The 15476-nt window shown below is 42.3% G+C and overlaps 1 protein-coding gene across 2 annotated transcripts in view; it reads right to left on the bottom strand.

Moving 5' to 3' along the window:
• Positions 1 to 1946: 1946 nt before the first annotated feature.
• Positions 1947 to 15476, bottom strand: part of usp7 (ubiquitin specific peptidase 7 (herpes virus-associated)) — a 28512-nt gene continuing 14982 nt past the window's right edge. Inside the window, exons 14-31 of one of the 2 annotated variants that reach the window (XM_078270560.1) lie at positions 14472 to 14616; positions 14080 to 14210; positions 12385 to 12519; positions 11766 to 11867; positions 11356 to 11461; positions 10839 to 10931; positions 10657 to 10724; positions 10264 to 10364; positions 9403 to 9556; positions 8091 to 8158; positions 7302 to 7410; positions 6089 to 6166; positions 5838 to 5938; positions 5439 to 5538; positions 4571 to 4690; positions 3898 to 3969; positions 3503 to 3593; positions 1947 to 3153 (exon numbers count right to left, since the gene is read on the bottom strand). In XM_078270560.1, coding sequence (XP_078126686.1) covers positions 3047 to 3153; positions 3503 to 3593; positions 3898 to 3969; positions 4571 to 4690; positions 5439 to 5538; positions 5838 to 5938; positions 6089 to 6166; positions 7302 to 7410; positions 8091 to 8158; positions 9403 to 9556; positions 10264 to 10364; positions 10657 to 10724; positions 10839 to 10931; positions 11356 to 11461; positions 11766 to 11867; positions 12385 to 12519; positions 14080 to 14210; positions 14472 to 14616 — 1881 coding nt within the window. In that variant the 3' untranslated portion in view covers positions 1947 to 3046. The remainder of the gene's footprint in view (positions 3154 to 3502; positions 3594 to 3897; positions 3970 to 4570; positions 4691 to 5438; positions 5539 to 5837; positions 5939 to 6088; positions 6167 to 7301; positions 7411 to 8090; positions 8159 to 9402; positions 9557 to 10263; positions 10365 to 10656; positions 10725 to 10838; positions 10932 to 11355; positions 11462 to 11765; positions 11868 to 12384; positions 12520 to 14079; positions 14211 to 14471; positions 14617 to 15476) is intronic. The other variant, XM_078270561.1, reaches the window with a different exon arrangement.

Below are 15476 nucleotides of genomic sequence, written 5' to 3'. Positions count from 1 at the left end.
TAAGACTTTTTCTGTGTACACAAAAGGCATATTTCTCTCAAATATTGTTCACAAATCTGTCTAAATCGGTTAGTGAGCACTTCTCCTTTGCCGAGAAAATCCATCCACCTCACAGGTGTGGCATATCAAGATGCTGATTAAACAGCATGATTATTGCACAGGTGTTCCTTAGGCTCTAAAATGTGCAGTTTTACTGTATTGAGGGGGTCTGAAAACAAGCCAGTATCTGGCGTTAGGGTATAAGTAGCAAGGGCAGTGGTGGCCTAAAGGTTCAAGAAGCGACCTTGTGACCAGGAGGTTCATTTCCCAGACTGACAGGATAAAATCTGCGTGGGGAAAGTGAAAGAGCAGCGCTTGTCATTACCACCACTGAGGTGCCCTTGAGCAAGGCCCTTAACCCCAACCGCTCCAGTGGAGCTGCTCAGTGGCCAGCAGATCAGACTGTGGTTGTACTGGGCAGCTTCCAGGTATGAATGTGGAACTGTGTGAACGTGACAGTTCGTTGTTGTTCTCAATCGACTTACCTGGATAAATAAAGGTTAAATAATTAAAAAGCCTATCAATTATACCTAAATTGAAGGTCAAAGGCAACTTTAAATCTTAAAGGAATAGTTCCACATTTTGGGAAACTTATTTGCGTTCTAGCCAAGAGTTGGATGTTTAGATCGGTACCACTCTCATATCTGTCCATTAAATACATGGTTACAGCCAGCAGCCAGCTGGCTTAGCACACACACTGGGAAACAGCTAGCCCATTACTTGGCTCTGAGCAGAAGACACTGCTCCCAGTTGAGAAATAGTGCGACACATTACCCCCTGTACAACAGTGAATTGTTTTTACACTTGACTTGCGTATGGATTAGACAAACAAGATATAAGGCGTTACCTAGTAAGCTTTAGAGGTGCTGGTAGGCATAATTTGTTACCTTAAAAACAGAGCTAGGCTAGTCGTTTCCCCCTGCTTCCAGTCTTTATGCTAAGCTAAGCTAACTGGTTGCTGCCTGTAAACTTCGATTTAGTGGTATCAAAATGTCTGGACTATTCCTTTAACAGTGTTTTCGGTAAAACACTGGTGTGGACAAGCAGTAGAGTTGTGTTTTTGTTTTTATAGAAAATTTTATTCAACATACATTTTCCAGCAAAAAGGCAATATACAGGAATAGTTGTCGTACACTGCTGCTACACTGAGGAATTTAAACTGGAAAAGATCAAATTAAGGTGTGATTCTGCAGGTCATCTTTGTACTGCACTTTTTAACAAGACAAAACCAATGCAGTTAGTTTTGAAAAGAAAAATAAATCCAAATGTAACAGAAGAAAATTGTCAATGGTACATCAGGAACGCAAAAAAAAAAAGAAAAAAAAAAAAAAGAAAACCCTACACACAAGAAATATGAACACCTGGCTCCTTCTGTACCCAACAACAAAGGCGCGTGTTTCTCTTAAATTTTACACGTTCATATTTTTAAATATACAATTTTTAAATGTTGTCTTTACAGAGCCAGCTATGCGCTATTAGGGGAGCATTCCATCTGTGCTTTAAAAGAAACAAAAGAAAAATAAATTCATAGGGCTTAAAGTGTTTCTTACAATGCTGGTTTTGTCTCTACACAACCCTCAAACCTGTAGGCTTGAAGTGTCTGCAGCTCCCTAGCAAGCACAGCGCAGTTACTGCTCCCAACCACCTGGAGGCGACAGTTTCAATCAATAGAGAATATGAAGAAGCTTGTGTGTGTGTTTTAAGTTTAGAGGAGGAATGACTGAGAAAGACATTAAAACCCCCTGAAAAACTAAAAAAAAAAGAGTCTAGGGGTAATGTGCGTGCGTGTTTGTGTTCCTTTAAAGTCACTGAGCATCTCAAAACCACAAAATGTACATTTGCCAGTCCTGAGAAACCTCTGACATTAAGTGCCAACGTGCAAGATGAAATACAGACAAATATCCTCCTTATTTTTTTCCCCCATTTATTTTTAAACAGATGCTGTGGATTTTTATTTTATTATACAAGATCTGCAGAAAGAGACAAAAAAAAATAATCATTTTTCCTCCAACCAAACTACGTGAGAAACAATTGTAAACTTGGGAATACTTGTTTTGTTGCACTAAAGGATGGGAGCAAAGAAAATATAGAACCACATCAGGGCAACTACTGAGCTTCAGGATGGATGCCATTTTGCATCTGCAAAAATGACCATCTGGCTCTTTCCCATCTTTTTCTGTCATTTAGTTCTCACAAACATTCTTTCAAACTTTCCACACAGCAGAATGACACCTCTTCAAACAATTCTATTTAAAAACAACCCCCAAAAAGAATCTGAAGGGAGAAAAAAAAGCTTGTGATGATGAGGTGGGAGAAGGAAACAAAAACTTAATCTAGACGTGTATATGTATGTGTGTATATATGTATGTATATGTATGTGTATATATGTAGATGTATGTGTGTGTATATATATGTGTGTGTGTGTGTGTGTACTTCTATTTATACTGTGTCCTACTTCCTCTCTGCTTATTTAATATTAAAATCCAATTTCATGTCTCCCACTTCCAGACAAAACCCCCCCCCCCCCAAAAAAAAAAACCTCGGCAGTCAACAGGTAGAGAAGCCAGAAAAAAACAACTGAACAGCCTCAAACGTGGAGGGGGACGATTTAAAAAAAATATTAAATAAACAAAATCAACAATCAGCAGGTGGTTGGTGCAGTTTATTTTGTGGTTGAAGGATAATCCGTCAGCTGCAGCAACATCCGAATCGCTGAAGACATAGTGCCGGAGTAGAGCTGTAGAGGTGTCCAGGCAGGGTGTTAAAAGTGATGAACACACACATATGCACGCACACCCACCCACCCACCCGGTCTCACACACACGCGCACGCACACACACACACACACGCACGCACACACGCGCACGCACGCGCGCACGCACGCGCACACACGCACACACACGCACGCACGGTTGGTTACAGTCTGTGGTTATGGTGTGTTAAAGTAGGTAGGGAGAAAGGCGGCGCAGGATGATGAGGAGGACAAAAAAGGAAGGGCGGGCTGCTTTTAGTTGTGGATCTTGATTGCTTTCTCCAGGTAGGTGTAGCGACCTCTCTTTGGAGCTTTGTTGAAATGATCCAACCCTAGCCAGGGGCGCGGGTGGGACATGTTACCTGGAAGGAGATGCGTCAGAGAGGTCATTACACATCCCATTTATACGCATTATCTCTATCTCTTAATGCTAACGAAGCTTAAATCTTTGTGTAGTTACAGACAAAACTAAGCTTTCTAGGTTAGGAAGTGCTCAGACCGATGCAGCGCGGTTACAGGCCGCGGATGCCAACACAGCAGCCGTACTTGTGCTGTACCAACGCAGTGGCCTCATTTAAGTGACTGATCTCCCAGGACTGTCTTTGTGATGCATTTGCATGCTTGGTGATGAGCCTGTTGCACTCCTAAGGTTATTAACTTTTGTACGGTAAGAGCAGCAGCGGTTGTGCTGGCAGCAGAAGCAGTAAATACCTGGCTGTGGTTCAAAGTCCTTCAGGTTGACCTCATACTCGTCTTCAGTGATGTACTGATGCCGCCCCATCATCACAATCGCAAACTTGAACTGAGAACAAACACACACACGTCACTTGACAGCCTACCACTGTTTACCTGCAGAACACTAAACACGGTCAAAAAATATTCAGACTGATGGGTTATATGGAGTTCTGCCACACTTCATGTTGAATAAAAACAGTTATTTATTGTAACACGTTGAAGGGCCCTATACACAACACTATGCGTAAAAATAGAACTGTTACGGTGACATTTATTGAAAAATGTGTATCAATTATTCACCGGAAAACACTTAAAATGCACTCAATACAGCAAATTTCCTCTGGTTGTGCAAACAGACTGCGGTGTTGTACCTTCTCAAATTCTTTCTCCTGAATGTCCAGCATGGCCTGGATCCTCCTCATCACCTCCCGAAATGACTCGCCCTGTTTGGGTGGGGGAGAAGAGATCAGACAAACACAGAGCATGAAGTTGGGTAATTAAATAAAACATTATGTTTAGTAGACTAGAAACGCACACACACCACATTTTTCTGTCCGAGCCCGGCCTGCGTCCGACAGAGCAGTAACCGAACCCGGCCTGAGCCTGACAGGCATCACGATATTTATGTCCGAGCCCGACACAGTTAAAATCTTTTTTTTTTTTTTTCCATACTAATGACATACGTTTGTTTGTGTGGAAAGCCCGCTTTTATTAAGCAACTGTAGGAAGGCATTCGGAAATATATAAAATGAATAAAAAAAAATTCTGGTGAGCAAATTAACTTGGCGGCTTTCAGTCTGGGTTTTTTTTTCAAAACTTATTCCACCAACTCTGCTCCGGTCGCATCTACTTCCTCTTTCTCGTCTGCCCACTTTCCACACCCACCTCTCTTAAAGGAGCCGCAGCACCATTTTACAACAAATGCCTTATTGCGCTGATGTGATAGAGCCCGACCCAATCATCATTTCTAAATATCTGTACGAACCTGTTGGGCTCGGGTACACACACACACACACACACACACACACACACACACACACACACCTGTCTGATCTTGAGCAAGAAGGGGATCCCGAAGGTGCCGAAGACTTCCTTGTGGAAGTGAGCGACAGGGATCAGCATTTCACTGTCCTTGTCCAAGTCCACTTGGTCCAATGGAATCTCCTGAAAGACGGACGAAAATAGGAAGAGTGACAGAAGACATTTAGTCAAGTCAGTTACTAACTTTGGAGCAGGCTTCTCTAATTACTGGTTATGAAATGTGTGTGGAACGGTAACCAGTGTACGGTCAGCTCAAAATTAACATGGTACTTCAAAGAGCAACTTCACGAATTCTGTTAGTGTTAACTGGAAGTCTTTGCCGTGCCGCAGTGATGCACAAGTGCACTCAGGGTGTGGTCAGTACGACCAGACACCATTGTTAGGTGTAGTTCAAGTGCATGAAATTTTCTTCCGGTAGGGGTTTGGTGCTTCAGATTGGTTTGAAGAATTAAAGCCCTGCAAATGACGGCTGCCATAGTGTCTGCTTGTGTAGACATTACATCACGTCATTTAGCTGACGCTTCTATCCAAAGCGACTTACAGTTAAGTGCTTTCAACCCTGAAGGTGCAAACTCCAGACAAGTAGTAAGTGCAAGTACATTAGCTTGAAATAAGCAAAGCTACAAAGAGCCATATGAAAGTGAAGCTTCAATAAATAAATAAATAAATAAATATAAATAATATCCCCCCTGATGTCAATAGGGAGGTCAGGCCACCATTTAGGAGCCAGGACAGACAAACTTAACGGATAAAAAAAAATAAATATTACTGCATCAAGTTTGTGGCCTGTTAAGTGGAAGAGTGACTAAAGGGTAAAAAATAAATAGACTAAAAATAAAACTAAAAAGAGAAGAGACACTAAAACACATACCTCTATTCTGAAGGTGCGGCTGGCAGCCGGAGATAAACATTCTAGCAGCTCGTCCTCCTGGTGAACCCCGATGATTTTATAGCTTACGATCTCTAACAGCCTGCAGGGGGAGAAAGAGAGGAGAGACATGAATAATACTCTACAGCAGCTTTTCAAAGACAAGTGATTTCTCAGAGCATAAAATCACATTAAAACAGGGAATAAAAATTGGTCTACAAAAATAATTTGATGCAGATATAAAGATCCCAGAGTTGTTAAAGACGACACATTTATAAATCGTTACTCTGCTGATGAGCTCCAATTCCATTTTGCACACAGTAAAAAAAAAAAAAAATAAAAAAAAACCTGTGCATCTGTGGATTCTTTATTTTTTTATTTTGTCATGCAAACGGTGGATACCTGAGCTTCTCAGAGCCTTTTTCAGAGAGCTCCACTGCCTTTTTACATTCTTCCAAAAGGTCCCGCACACAGCCATGCTTGTCAGGGTAGAGGGTGATCTCCTGCAACAAACACACATTTTATATCTGCGCTGGAATCAAACAAAATATTTAACTTATTATGTGTAGTGACATATTCCTCAGGGGGGATGTAAGTGTGTGAGACTGAGATGCATTGTGTGGCTGTTAAAAGCGTAAGTGTGTAAGTGTTACCTCCTCTCTGAACTGGCTGTTGAGCCATATGGATTTAAAACTCCTCCTGTTCTCAAAGTCTGTTATCTTCATCTTTAACTGTGGATGGATGAAGAGAGAGAAACCATCAGAAATATGTTTTGCTGCGCCGTGTGCTGCATTCAGGAAGCGGTCCAGTGTTAATGGGTGGCTGGCAACATCCTGTTGTCAAATGCGTTTCCATAATTCAGATCCCACGGGTTCCAATCAAAATGAAATGTGCGGTGCAACTGTGTGCACACAACACAGCATTTTCCATTTGCAGAAGGATCTCCCTTCACACGTATCTCCAAAGCTACAAATAAGTTCTTTAAACTGCCAGAGAGACTGAAGGTACCAACTGTTTTATTTAGAAAATATACTGGTGGAAGACGGTGAACGCCTGGCTCATCTTTGCTGGTGGTTTGTCTTTTTCTGACAGAGGGACGTCTACCTTAGCTGACAGCTGGCTAAGGTAGCTTTAGATTTGTTAGCTCAGCTAGGACCCTGTACTATGAACTAAGCCACATCATGATGAGCAATTGGCCTGGGAAGAGACACTCCCTGTTGAAATATAAGCACTTGACATAAATCTGGTTCCTCCATCTCAACTATGGTTTACTGTATAGACATAATGAAACTGTTTGTCCACCTTTTAGGAACGGCAACTTTTAGGAAAGCAGAAAGCTTTAATTTGTAACAAGAATGATACAGCATCAATCAGACCTCATTCTGACAGAGGAGCCAGAATAATTGTATGGGGGAAGAATCACAAGACGCAATATTAATGCACATTGAAAGTAGGGCTGCAACTATTATATTATTTTCATTACCGATTATTCTGCCAATTATTTTCTCAGTTAATCAATTAATTAATTGGTCTATAAAACATCAGAAAACCGTAAGAGGTCCATCACAATAGCTTGAACCAAAGGCCAAACATATTCATTAAAATGTAAGGCCAAGAAATGCAGCCAATGCTCACATTTGAGAAACGTAAACAGGGTATAAATGACATAACCATGATGAGCAAAATGAGAAACAGTGAAAAACCACAAATTAAGAAAGACAGATTACAGGAATTGCTTAATACATCAAAGCTACCTTTTTTTGGCACAGAAGCAGCCATTTTGGGCCAAAATATACTTCCAAAAACACATAATATACTAAACACAAAAAAAATACTGAAGTCCCTGAGTTGGCAGACATTCCCTACCTGCTGATAGTAGAGCTTCTTGGGCTGCCGAGGCTTGAAAAATTGCAGCAGGTCCCGCAGCGTTCCCTCATAGTTGTGTCTGAGAGGATTCCCTGGACCGTCCCTGTACCTGGCCACCACACCACCAGGCAGGGGGGGAGGACGACCAAGGGGAGGAGAGAAGGGGGACAGGGGAAGAGAATGAGAGTATGGAAAAAAAGAAAAGAAGAAGGAGAGAAAAGAGGCAAGTGGACAAGAAAAGAGGGGGATGTGGGTGAACAAGAGGGGGAGACGAAAAAATTCAGAGAGATGCAGAGGCAGAATGGAGGGGGAGAGAGGATGGGAGGGAGGCAGAGTGGGAGGAGTTAGAGGAAAACAACAAAGAAAGGTGGGGGGGGACAGGTTACGCAACATTTCTACTGACAACTGAAAGTAATCAAATCAGAGGCAAACATGACAAGCTGCGACTGCTGTCAACGTCTTAACTGTAAGTGACCAACTGTGCTTTAGTTCATTTGCACCATCATATGCTGCAATATAATATTAGTATTTCAGGAAAGTCTGATGATTGTGTGAAAACCGTTCAAGATATTTTTCCACAATAAATCGTAGCATGAAAAATTCTATACCGGCACATTCCTAATTACCTCAAAACCACATTGTATCATTTCATAAAGCATGAATCATTTTCAAACACCAACCAGAACGACGATTTTAAAATAGAAATAAGTCCACAGCAAAAGCTTATTCAGTCAATCACAAAACAAGCTGTGTGTGTGTATGTGTGTGTGGATGAGACAAGCCTCCTACCCCTGTGACTTGAAGAACTGCAGCAGCATGGGATCTGTGTTCAACCTCTGCGCTACTGTCTTGGCCACCTGACAAACCAACCAACAACAACACAAACATTACAAGTGGGAATCACCACAGGCCTGTCAGATTTCACCTGTGTCTGCTAACTGAAATGCCAACGCGGAGACTACAAAGAAAAAGGGGGAAAAAACATGACAGACAAGATTTTTAATACATCAAGCCCAGGACAGGTTTAAAGTAGTGCTGTCAAACGATTAAAATATTTAATCGCGATTAATCGCATTAATGTCATAGTTAACTCGCGATTAATCGCACATTTTTATCTATTCTAAATGTCCCATTATTTTTTCTCATTTTAATGCTCTTATCAACATGGAAAAAGGGATCGGCCTGGTTTTGACTAGGGGGCGGAGAATTGGCATCAGCTGTGTGCTTGGCCATCAAGTGGTATTTCAGACTGGACGTGCTGCGATGATAGCTCAGTTCACGACGACAAAACACACAGATCACCCTGGTCTTGTCAATGGAACCATTTGGCAACTTTCTAAAAGTAAACTTTCCATTCAGAATCTTATTGGCATCCATTTCTCCATCCACTCAAAACGTAACGTTAGCCTACTACTCTTTGGCCGGCTCGCAAGCCCAAACTAGTGTGTGCAGCGTGCCCGTTTTGTTTTCGGTCTAGCTAGATCCGCCGTGGTGTTGTAGTTTTTCTAACGTTACTAGTTGTTGCAACAGCATGTGAAAAAAACTACAGTTTGCTAGGTGAAAAGAATGTTAATCTCGCGATAAAAAAATTGGCGCCGTTGAAATGGTTTTGCGTTAACGCTGTTAACGCGTTTAACTGACAGCGCTAGTTTAAAGCATTCAGAGCACCAAGCACTAGAACTAGTTCAAAGATATTGCAAAGATCAACTCCCTGATTGTGTTTTAGGGCACAATAATATCCCCCTGATCCCCAAATGTCCTCCCAACTCATGGCTGAGGTTTCATATAAGGTATCCGGAGTCTCACATGACCAATTTAACATATGAAAATGTGACTAAAATTGTCACTTCAAATTTTAAGGATATTGGTGATAAAGACGATGTATCAATTTCTTTGAACAGCAGCTCTTTGGACACTTTGTTGTTGGGGTTTAATATCAACATGAAAGAATAAAATACCAATGTATTTCTGTATTATTATTTTTTTTTTATTTATTTGGGAAGCTGTTGTATTCCTTCCACGTGAGCTGATGTGAACACACTGAAATTACCACCTTATTTCCCCCCCAAACATTCATTTAAAGTGCCTGAATGGCCCATACCTGAAAATAGTTCATGCGGTTAGAGAGTGTGACGACGAAGCCAGGGTCGTTGTGGATGGTCTTGTCACAGAAAATGACGTCCACTCGGTGGTAGAGATCCCGGAAATAGTCCTTGGCAGTAGGCAGCTCGCTGCTGTCGTTCTCTGGATCGTCTCTTTAGGATTGGAAGAAGGTAAGAAGATGGATACATTAAAAGGTAAAGAATGTGCATTGCTGACAGGAGAGGGCAGAAAAGACAATCGGAGGGAAGAGTCGGTAGACACAGATGCGACACGTTGGGGGATAGAATTTAAGAGAAGGGTATGGAACAATATTGAGACAGATCCTTCACCCTAATTACAACATTTCAGAACAGAACTTCCTCTAAATGCACACACTCTCCTCTCAGACTGATCTCACGAAGTGGCGTATGTAGGACACGGCAATTCGTATGCCATTTTGGGCGTTATCGAGACGCACACTCGCTTTTTAGCGTGTTTATCAACGCCGTGTGGCCTCCATTGACTTACATTACCTTGCGATTACATGTGAATTTACGCCATAGCGAGTAGTATGAAAGGGCGAAAATCTGCGTAGGAGGTTGGTCAGGATGGTGGGTGGGTCAAACACAGGACTTTCACCCAGGAGACCGGGGATCGTGACCCGTGTGTCACGTGTCCTAAACTGAACAGTTGCTTTGTTCTTTTCCTAAACCCAACCGTTCCCGTGATGCCAATTCCTCGAGTCTTTTCTGCTCCGTCTCTGCGTAGGATCCCAAAATGGTGGGCTAGCCCCAAAACAATTGAGCCATGCAACTGTTCTAAATACATTGTGATATAAATTAGCGCACACTGCACTTACATCAAATGTAAACACACTTACTTCTGGAAGACAATGATGTCCCCGTCCATGAGCTCATCCAGGGCCTTGTCCAGAGAGACATCATAGTCCTGTATCCGCTCCGTTAGATTGGGTTTTACTTCCTGTAACGCACCAGGCATATGGGAAATGTAGTCAAAATGAAGCTGGTCTGGTAAATGCACAGGACTATTTGGCTAAGGATGTGTAAACATGCAACTACGGATGGGTAGGTGTGAGAAAAAGAGAGATGCTGCATACGACAGTGTGAAAGTGTGAACAGGAGAGTTTGTGAGACAAAGCTTGTGTGCCGGATAGAAGAGCTTGCGAGTGTGAAGGAGCGGGTGAAGAGTGAGAACAAGTGAGGAAAAAGGCAGAGGAATGTGCCAGTAAGTGAGTGCTACATAAATAGATCACCTCATAGAGGATAAGGCTAGTTTCCTGCTGAAACCCTGCTCTCTCACACATGACTGGTAGAAGGTCTCCTGGTTACAGGGAGAAAAGAGCAAGAGAAATGTGATTCAAACTTTAAGTTCAAGGCATGTTAGGTATGACAGTGTGTTATGCTTAAAATAGACTTGGACATTGCCACCACTTACTTATTTTGCAGGATATAGGTGTGTAGATATGTCCACAATAATTTAAGCTTCTGGTTTTGGGGTCGTACATCTTCAAGAACAACATGACATCATCTAAAATAGGAAGAGACAAAGACATTGTTTCTACAAAAGGTGGAAACCATATCAAAGGAATTGCTTAAAATTACCACCAATAGTGTTAAAATTAAAATACTAAACACAAAAAGGGAGTTCTTAACCTTGTAGGGCTACTCAAGTTACACAAAACTACTCATATTCTATTGCATTAGTCAGTGCTTCAAACAATGTTAACAATAACAGCCAAGTGATCATCTCCTGTGAAGCAGCATTTCTAGTATTTCAGGCTGCATAACTAAATGGAGGAATGATGTAGAAGTCATGCTGCACTGCCATAAGTTTGAAACTGACAGACGTTTTCACCTCTAAATCAAAACACAATTACCAAAATAAAGTGCCACATGTGAAACGCAGCTGAAACTGACACTGAGCTAGATGAGGGTTGACGTGCGAGACTTACGGTCTTTGTCGAACTTGGGTAATGTGGCCCCACTGGCCGCCATCTCTGGATCCACTGTCTCCAAAAATATTGTCCAGGGGTTCTCGTTGTCGCTCAAGTCGATCATCTACAATGCAAACATGCACCAACTTCCATAAAAAAAAAAATCCATATCATAGACAAGAGTGGAACACATTCTCATACACAGAGTGGTGTACGCATTCACGGCCTCCAATAATGAGTGACTATGTGCACCAACAGATCTTTAGGTTACTTTAATAACCCCGGTTCTGAGTAGCACGATTGAGATGTTGCACTACCATTTCATCCGACTGGAGGTAAAACAGCAGACAAACAGGTTTCCAAAAGTGTCCAATGAGCATCAAAACCAAGACACAGGTTAGACAGGTTTTCCAGACTCAAACACTTACCGACTTGTTGCAGTCGGCCTCGTAGTCGAGCATGGCGGGTCGCTTCGTTCCGTTGCTCCGAGCCTGCATGGGCCACAGCCTCATCTGGTCCTGTGGGAAACCCTGCGGTAAATCAATAGGCAAGTTTAATTTAATTTGCGCTTATAAAAAGCTGAATGGAAAAAAACCAGAAAGGTGGAAAGTAGCAACAGGATGGGAGAAAAACTAATCGGGCAGATAATGAGAGAAGCGTTTAAAAGGAGTTTACAGGAGAGAAGGTAACCGTCATGGCAGTGCTCCAGATTACAACCATTTGGCTGCATTCTGTGACCATTTAGGAGTACAACTTCGAACTAATATTTATTTAATTTTCCCCACGCCACCGTAGTATACTTACCAACTGTTGATCCGTGAACGGGAAAATTAGTGCAAGTGTGTATACATGTGTTTTGCTCTACACTGGTGACTGGCTGTCTGGCTTACACATTGTAGTCCAACAGGAAAAATTTAAAAGCCTACTCTCTCTCAGGTGATCAAGTGTTGAGAGCGATAACTCGATATACAGTGCATGTGAGATAAATACATTTCAATAATAGGTTAGTTGCATCAAGGACACACAACATCCAGTCTCATCTCTCACCATGGTCTGGGAGAGGGTCTGGACAAACTCTTGCAGCGTAGAGCTCTTCAGGACCTTGAAGACTGTGTACTTCACCTTCTCCTCATCATACATGTCATTGCCCTGATGACCACAGAACTGGTCCTCTGTTACAATCTGTCCAGAGGAGGAAGAACCGGTAGAACAGTTAGTCAGTTACTAAGGGCATATAATATACTTTGCAGATTTTTTTTCTTAGTGACACATTGTTATACACAAAACTACTAGAGTGCATTCTTGTCTAGAATTGAGCCACTGTGATCAGTTTAAACAATGTGAGACAGAGTGTCCTCCTATTGTTCCTCCTCTTGCATGTCCAGTGAAAATAAACATATTAGCCTTTTGTCATGACTTCATACTTGGCCAAATAATATAAAAGGCAGAGCAGCTGACATCTTTGAACAGGATAAACATTTCTTATCATTTAACAAGCCTTTTCCTTATTATCACTTACAGCTCTTCTCACCATCTCAACCACACTGTCTGCCACAGCTCAGCTAGAGTGCAGACCTTCTTGCCTGCTGCCGATAGGTCGGTCTCAGTCAGAGAACCCCTTTATCTATGTGCCAATATAAAACTGTCACATTAAATGTCTTATTTTATAGGTTCCATTGTGTTCCATCAAGGGCCCGGTAATTCTTTGACATTATAATCTGCTGGTCATAATAATGGTAGTTTCCATTCAACTATGAAACACATCTTTCCACTTTTGCAAGTATTTTCATGTTAAGTCAGTTAAAGCAGCACACTTTGCACTGTTTTATCGTCACCTTTTATTAACTGCTAATGTGGAATCCTTTCAGAAAAATATCTGATTAGATAGATTATACATAAGGATCTTGGTATGGTCATATCTATGGCAACAAAAGATATATTAAGTCCCATCTTAATTATAACTCCAACGCAGTTACGCACCTTTGCAGACCTAATGTTACGAGCAGCACATCCCTCACATCACAGTATGCGTGACCAAAGCCTGCAAGGGCCCAATCTGCTGGTTTGGCACCACTAGTGCTACACTGCTTTACCTACTTGTACAGCACTTCCATCAATGTAAAGGAAGCTTGCAGGTTCCTACTGTACCTTCCAGTCTGTGGAACTTTAATAAAGCCAAAATGGCCAATGTATTCTCCTAACGCTTACTATTTGCACTAAGCAGCTTGCACTAGCGAACTCTGCAAAGCATCACAGCACCTAAGGCCGACCACACACTGCCTGCGTGGCGATGTCTTTTCACACCAGAAATGTGTGACGTGGTGCTGCTGCTGCTAGCCTTGTCTGTACACATGTATGTTTCCCATTGATAAACTGCACTCAAGCAGTAGTATACTTCATGTTAAACATAAATATATATGGCAGTATGGACAGCCAAATAGGCTACAGAATATTTCGTTCTGTATTTTGTTTTAATTTTTTTTTATTACATTTATATCTGCATTTCTGTCAAAACCTAGAGACTTTCAAACATCAAAATGTAATTTATTAATATGTATTTGTGTCAAAATGACAAACATCTTTTCCTATTCTATTTTGCCTGGAAACGCTTCCAACACGCTTGTGTGTCGCGTGAAAAATAGGCGTCGGTCCTATTTCTAGCATTCATGCGTTTTCGTGTATGTCACGCAGGCGGTGTGTAGCCAGCCTAAGAGCACTTAAACATAAGTCTTGGTTTCCTACCTGGACCTGCATGTAGAGGTGAGCCTCTTGGCGCTCCTTCCTCTTCTGTGCCTCCACCCTTTTCTCCTCCTGCAGACGCTCCACCAGCTGCTGGGGGATATCCACGTCAGTCATTGGCTGGAGCACCTCGCCTGGGATACAAAGAGATGCAAGTGAGAATTAGTGAGCAGACAGTAACAGTTTACTATAGTCATTAAGATAGTAAACTAATGTTGCCATTGTGAAGTCACCAAATGACAAAGCAGAAACAGGGATTACATGTCCCCACATATGTATGTAGGGTTGCACTAGCTGAGGCAGCGGAGGATAATCTTACATGCGTTTATGGGACAGCACCAGCTTTTGTTAAATATTATCCAGAAAGGCAGAAGGAGAGGGAGTATGTCACTTACTGAGCTTGGACTCGCGGATGTAGACCAACATGTATGCGTTGGTGCAGTGGCGCACTGAGAGGTCATCATCATGTCCACCATAGTTGTGCTCTATGGCCTCCTCCTTGGTGCACCGCGACACTACGTCATCATCAAACTTACACCACTGGAGAGGGAGAAAGAGTGATAGACAAGAGGAGGGGGAGGTGGTTGTGACAGAAGGATGGGTGCGGCCAAATGGAGAGATGAGGAGGAGAGGGGATGAAGAGGAGGAGGAGAGGGGGAGATGGGGGGCAAGGGAAAAAAGCCATGGAAGAAGATGGGAGAAAAAGAGAAAACCAGAGAGCACTTAAGACAACCATTAATGTCAGGCTTTCAATCAACCCTAATACCAACATGCAAATTCATAATGATGAAAACAAACACTCATTTCCCTGACCGTTTTATGTTATATCTATAAACTTCCCATTACATTCTGCCCATGACAACCAGTTGACTTTGCCCATCATAAAATAAAAAGTACACTGCACTTTAATTTGTGCGTGTGAGAGACAGGAGCTCGCTAGGTGATTGGGAGGGGCTAAAGCCAGGTTTATGGTCGCCGCGGTGTTCCCCGGCGTGAGGTGCGCGAGTCATAAAATGACGTCACCACGGCTGTCGTTTCCAGCGCGAAGTTGTCGCAGCGCGTGGTCGTGCACCTCGAAATTTTTGGAACTCGGCGCTCGCTGCGCTTTCAGATCAACATGGTCAGCTGGAAAGACTGGCCAAACTCTTTCCAGCCAAACATCTGTAGGATTCATCATGTACAGAGCACAGGGAATCAAACAGCCTTAAAAAACAGCCTCAAGGAGAGTGTTCTTAAAGTGACAGTCATTTTGATTTGGAGATAAACAACAGCCACGTTAATAATTAGAGTAGATCAATGTAATGTTTTATAGAATGGACCAACAGATCCCGTTGCTCTGGACTGAGACCAGTGAAGGCCATTAGAAGCACTTTTCCGGTGATGGCAGAGCGTTACTGGGC

This window comes from Sander vitreus, chromosome 15 (genome assembly GCF_031162955.1).
Source record: "Sander vitreus isolate 19-12246 chromosome 15, sanVit1, whole genome shotgun sequence".
Lineage (NCBI taxonomy): Eukaryota > Metazoa > Chordata > Actinopteri > Perciformes > Percidae > Sander > Sander vitreus.
The sequence above is the reverse complement of the archived record's forward strand: the minus strand, read 5'-3'. Positions and strand labels throughout refer to the sequence as shown.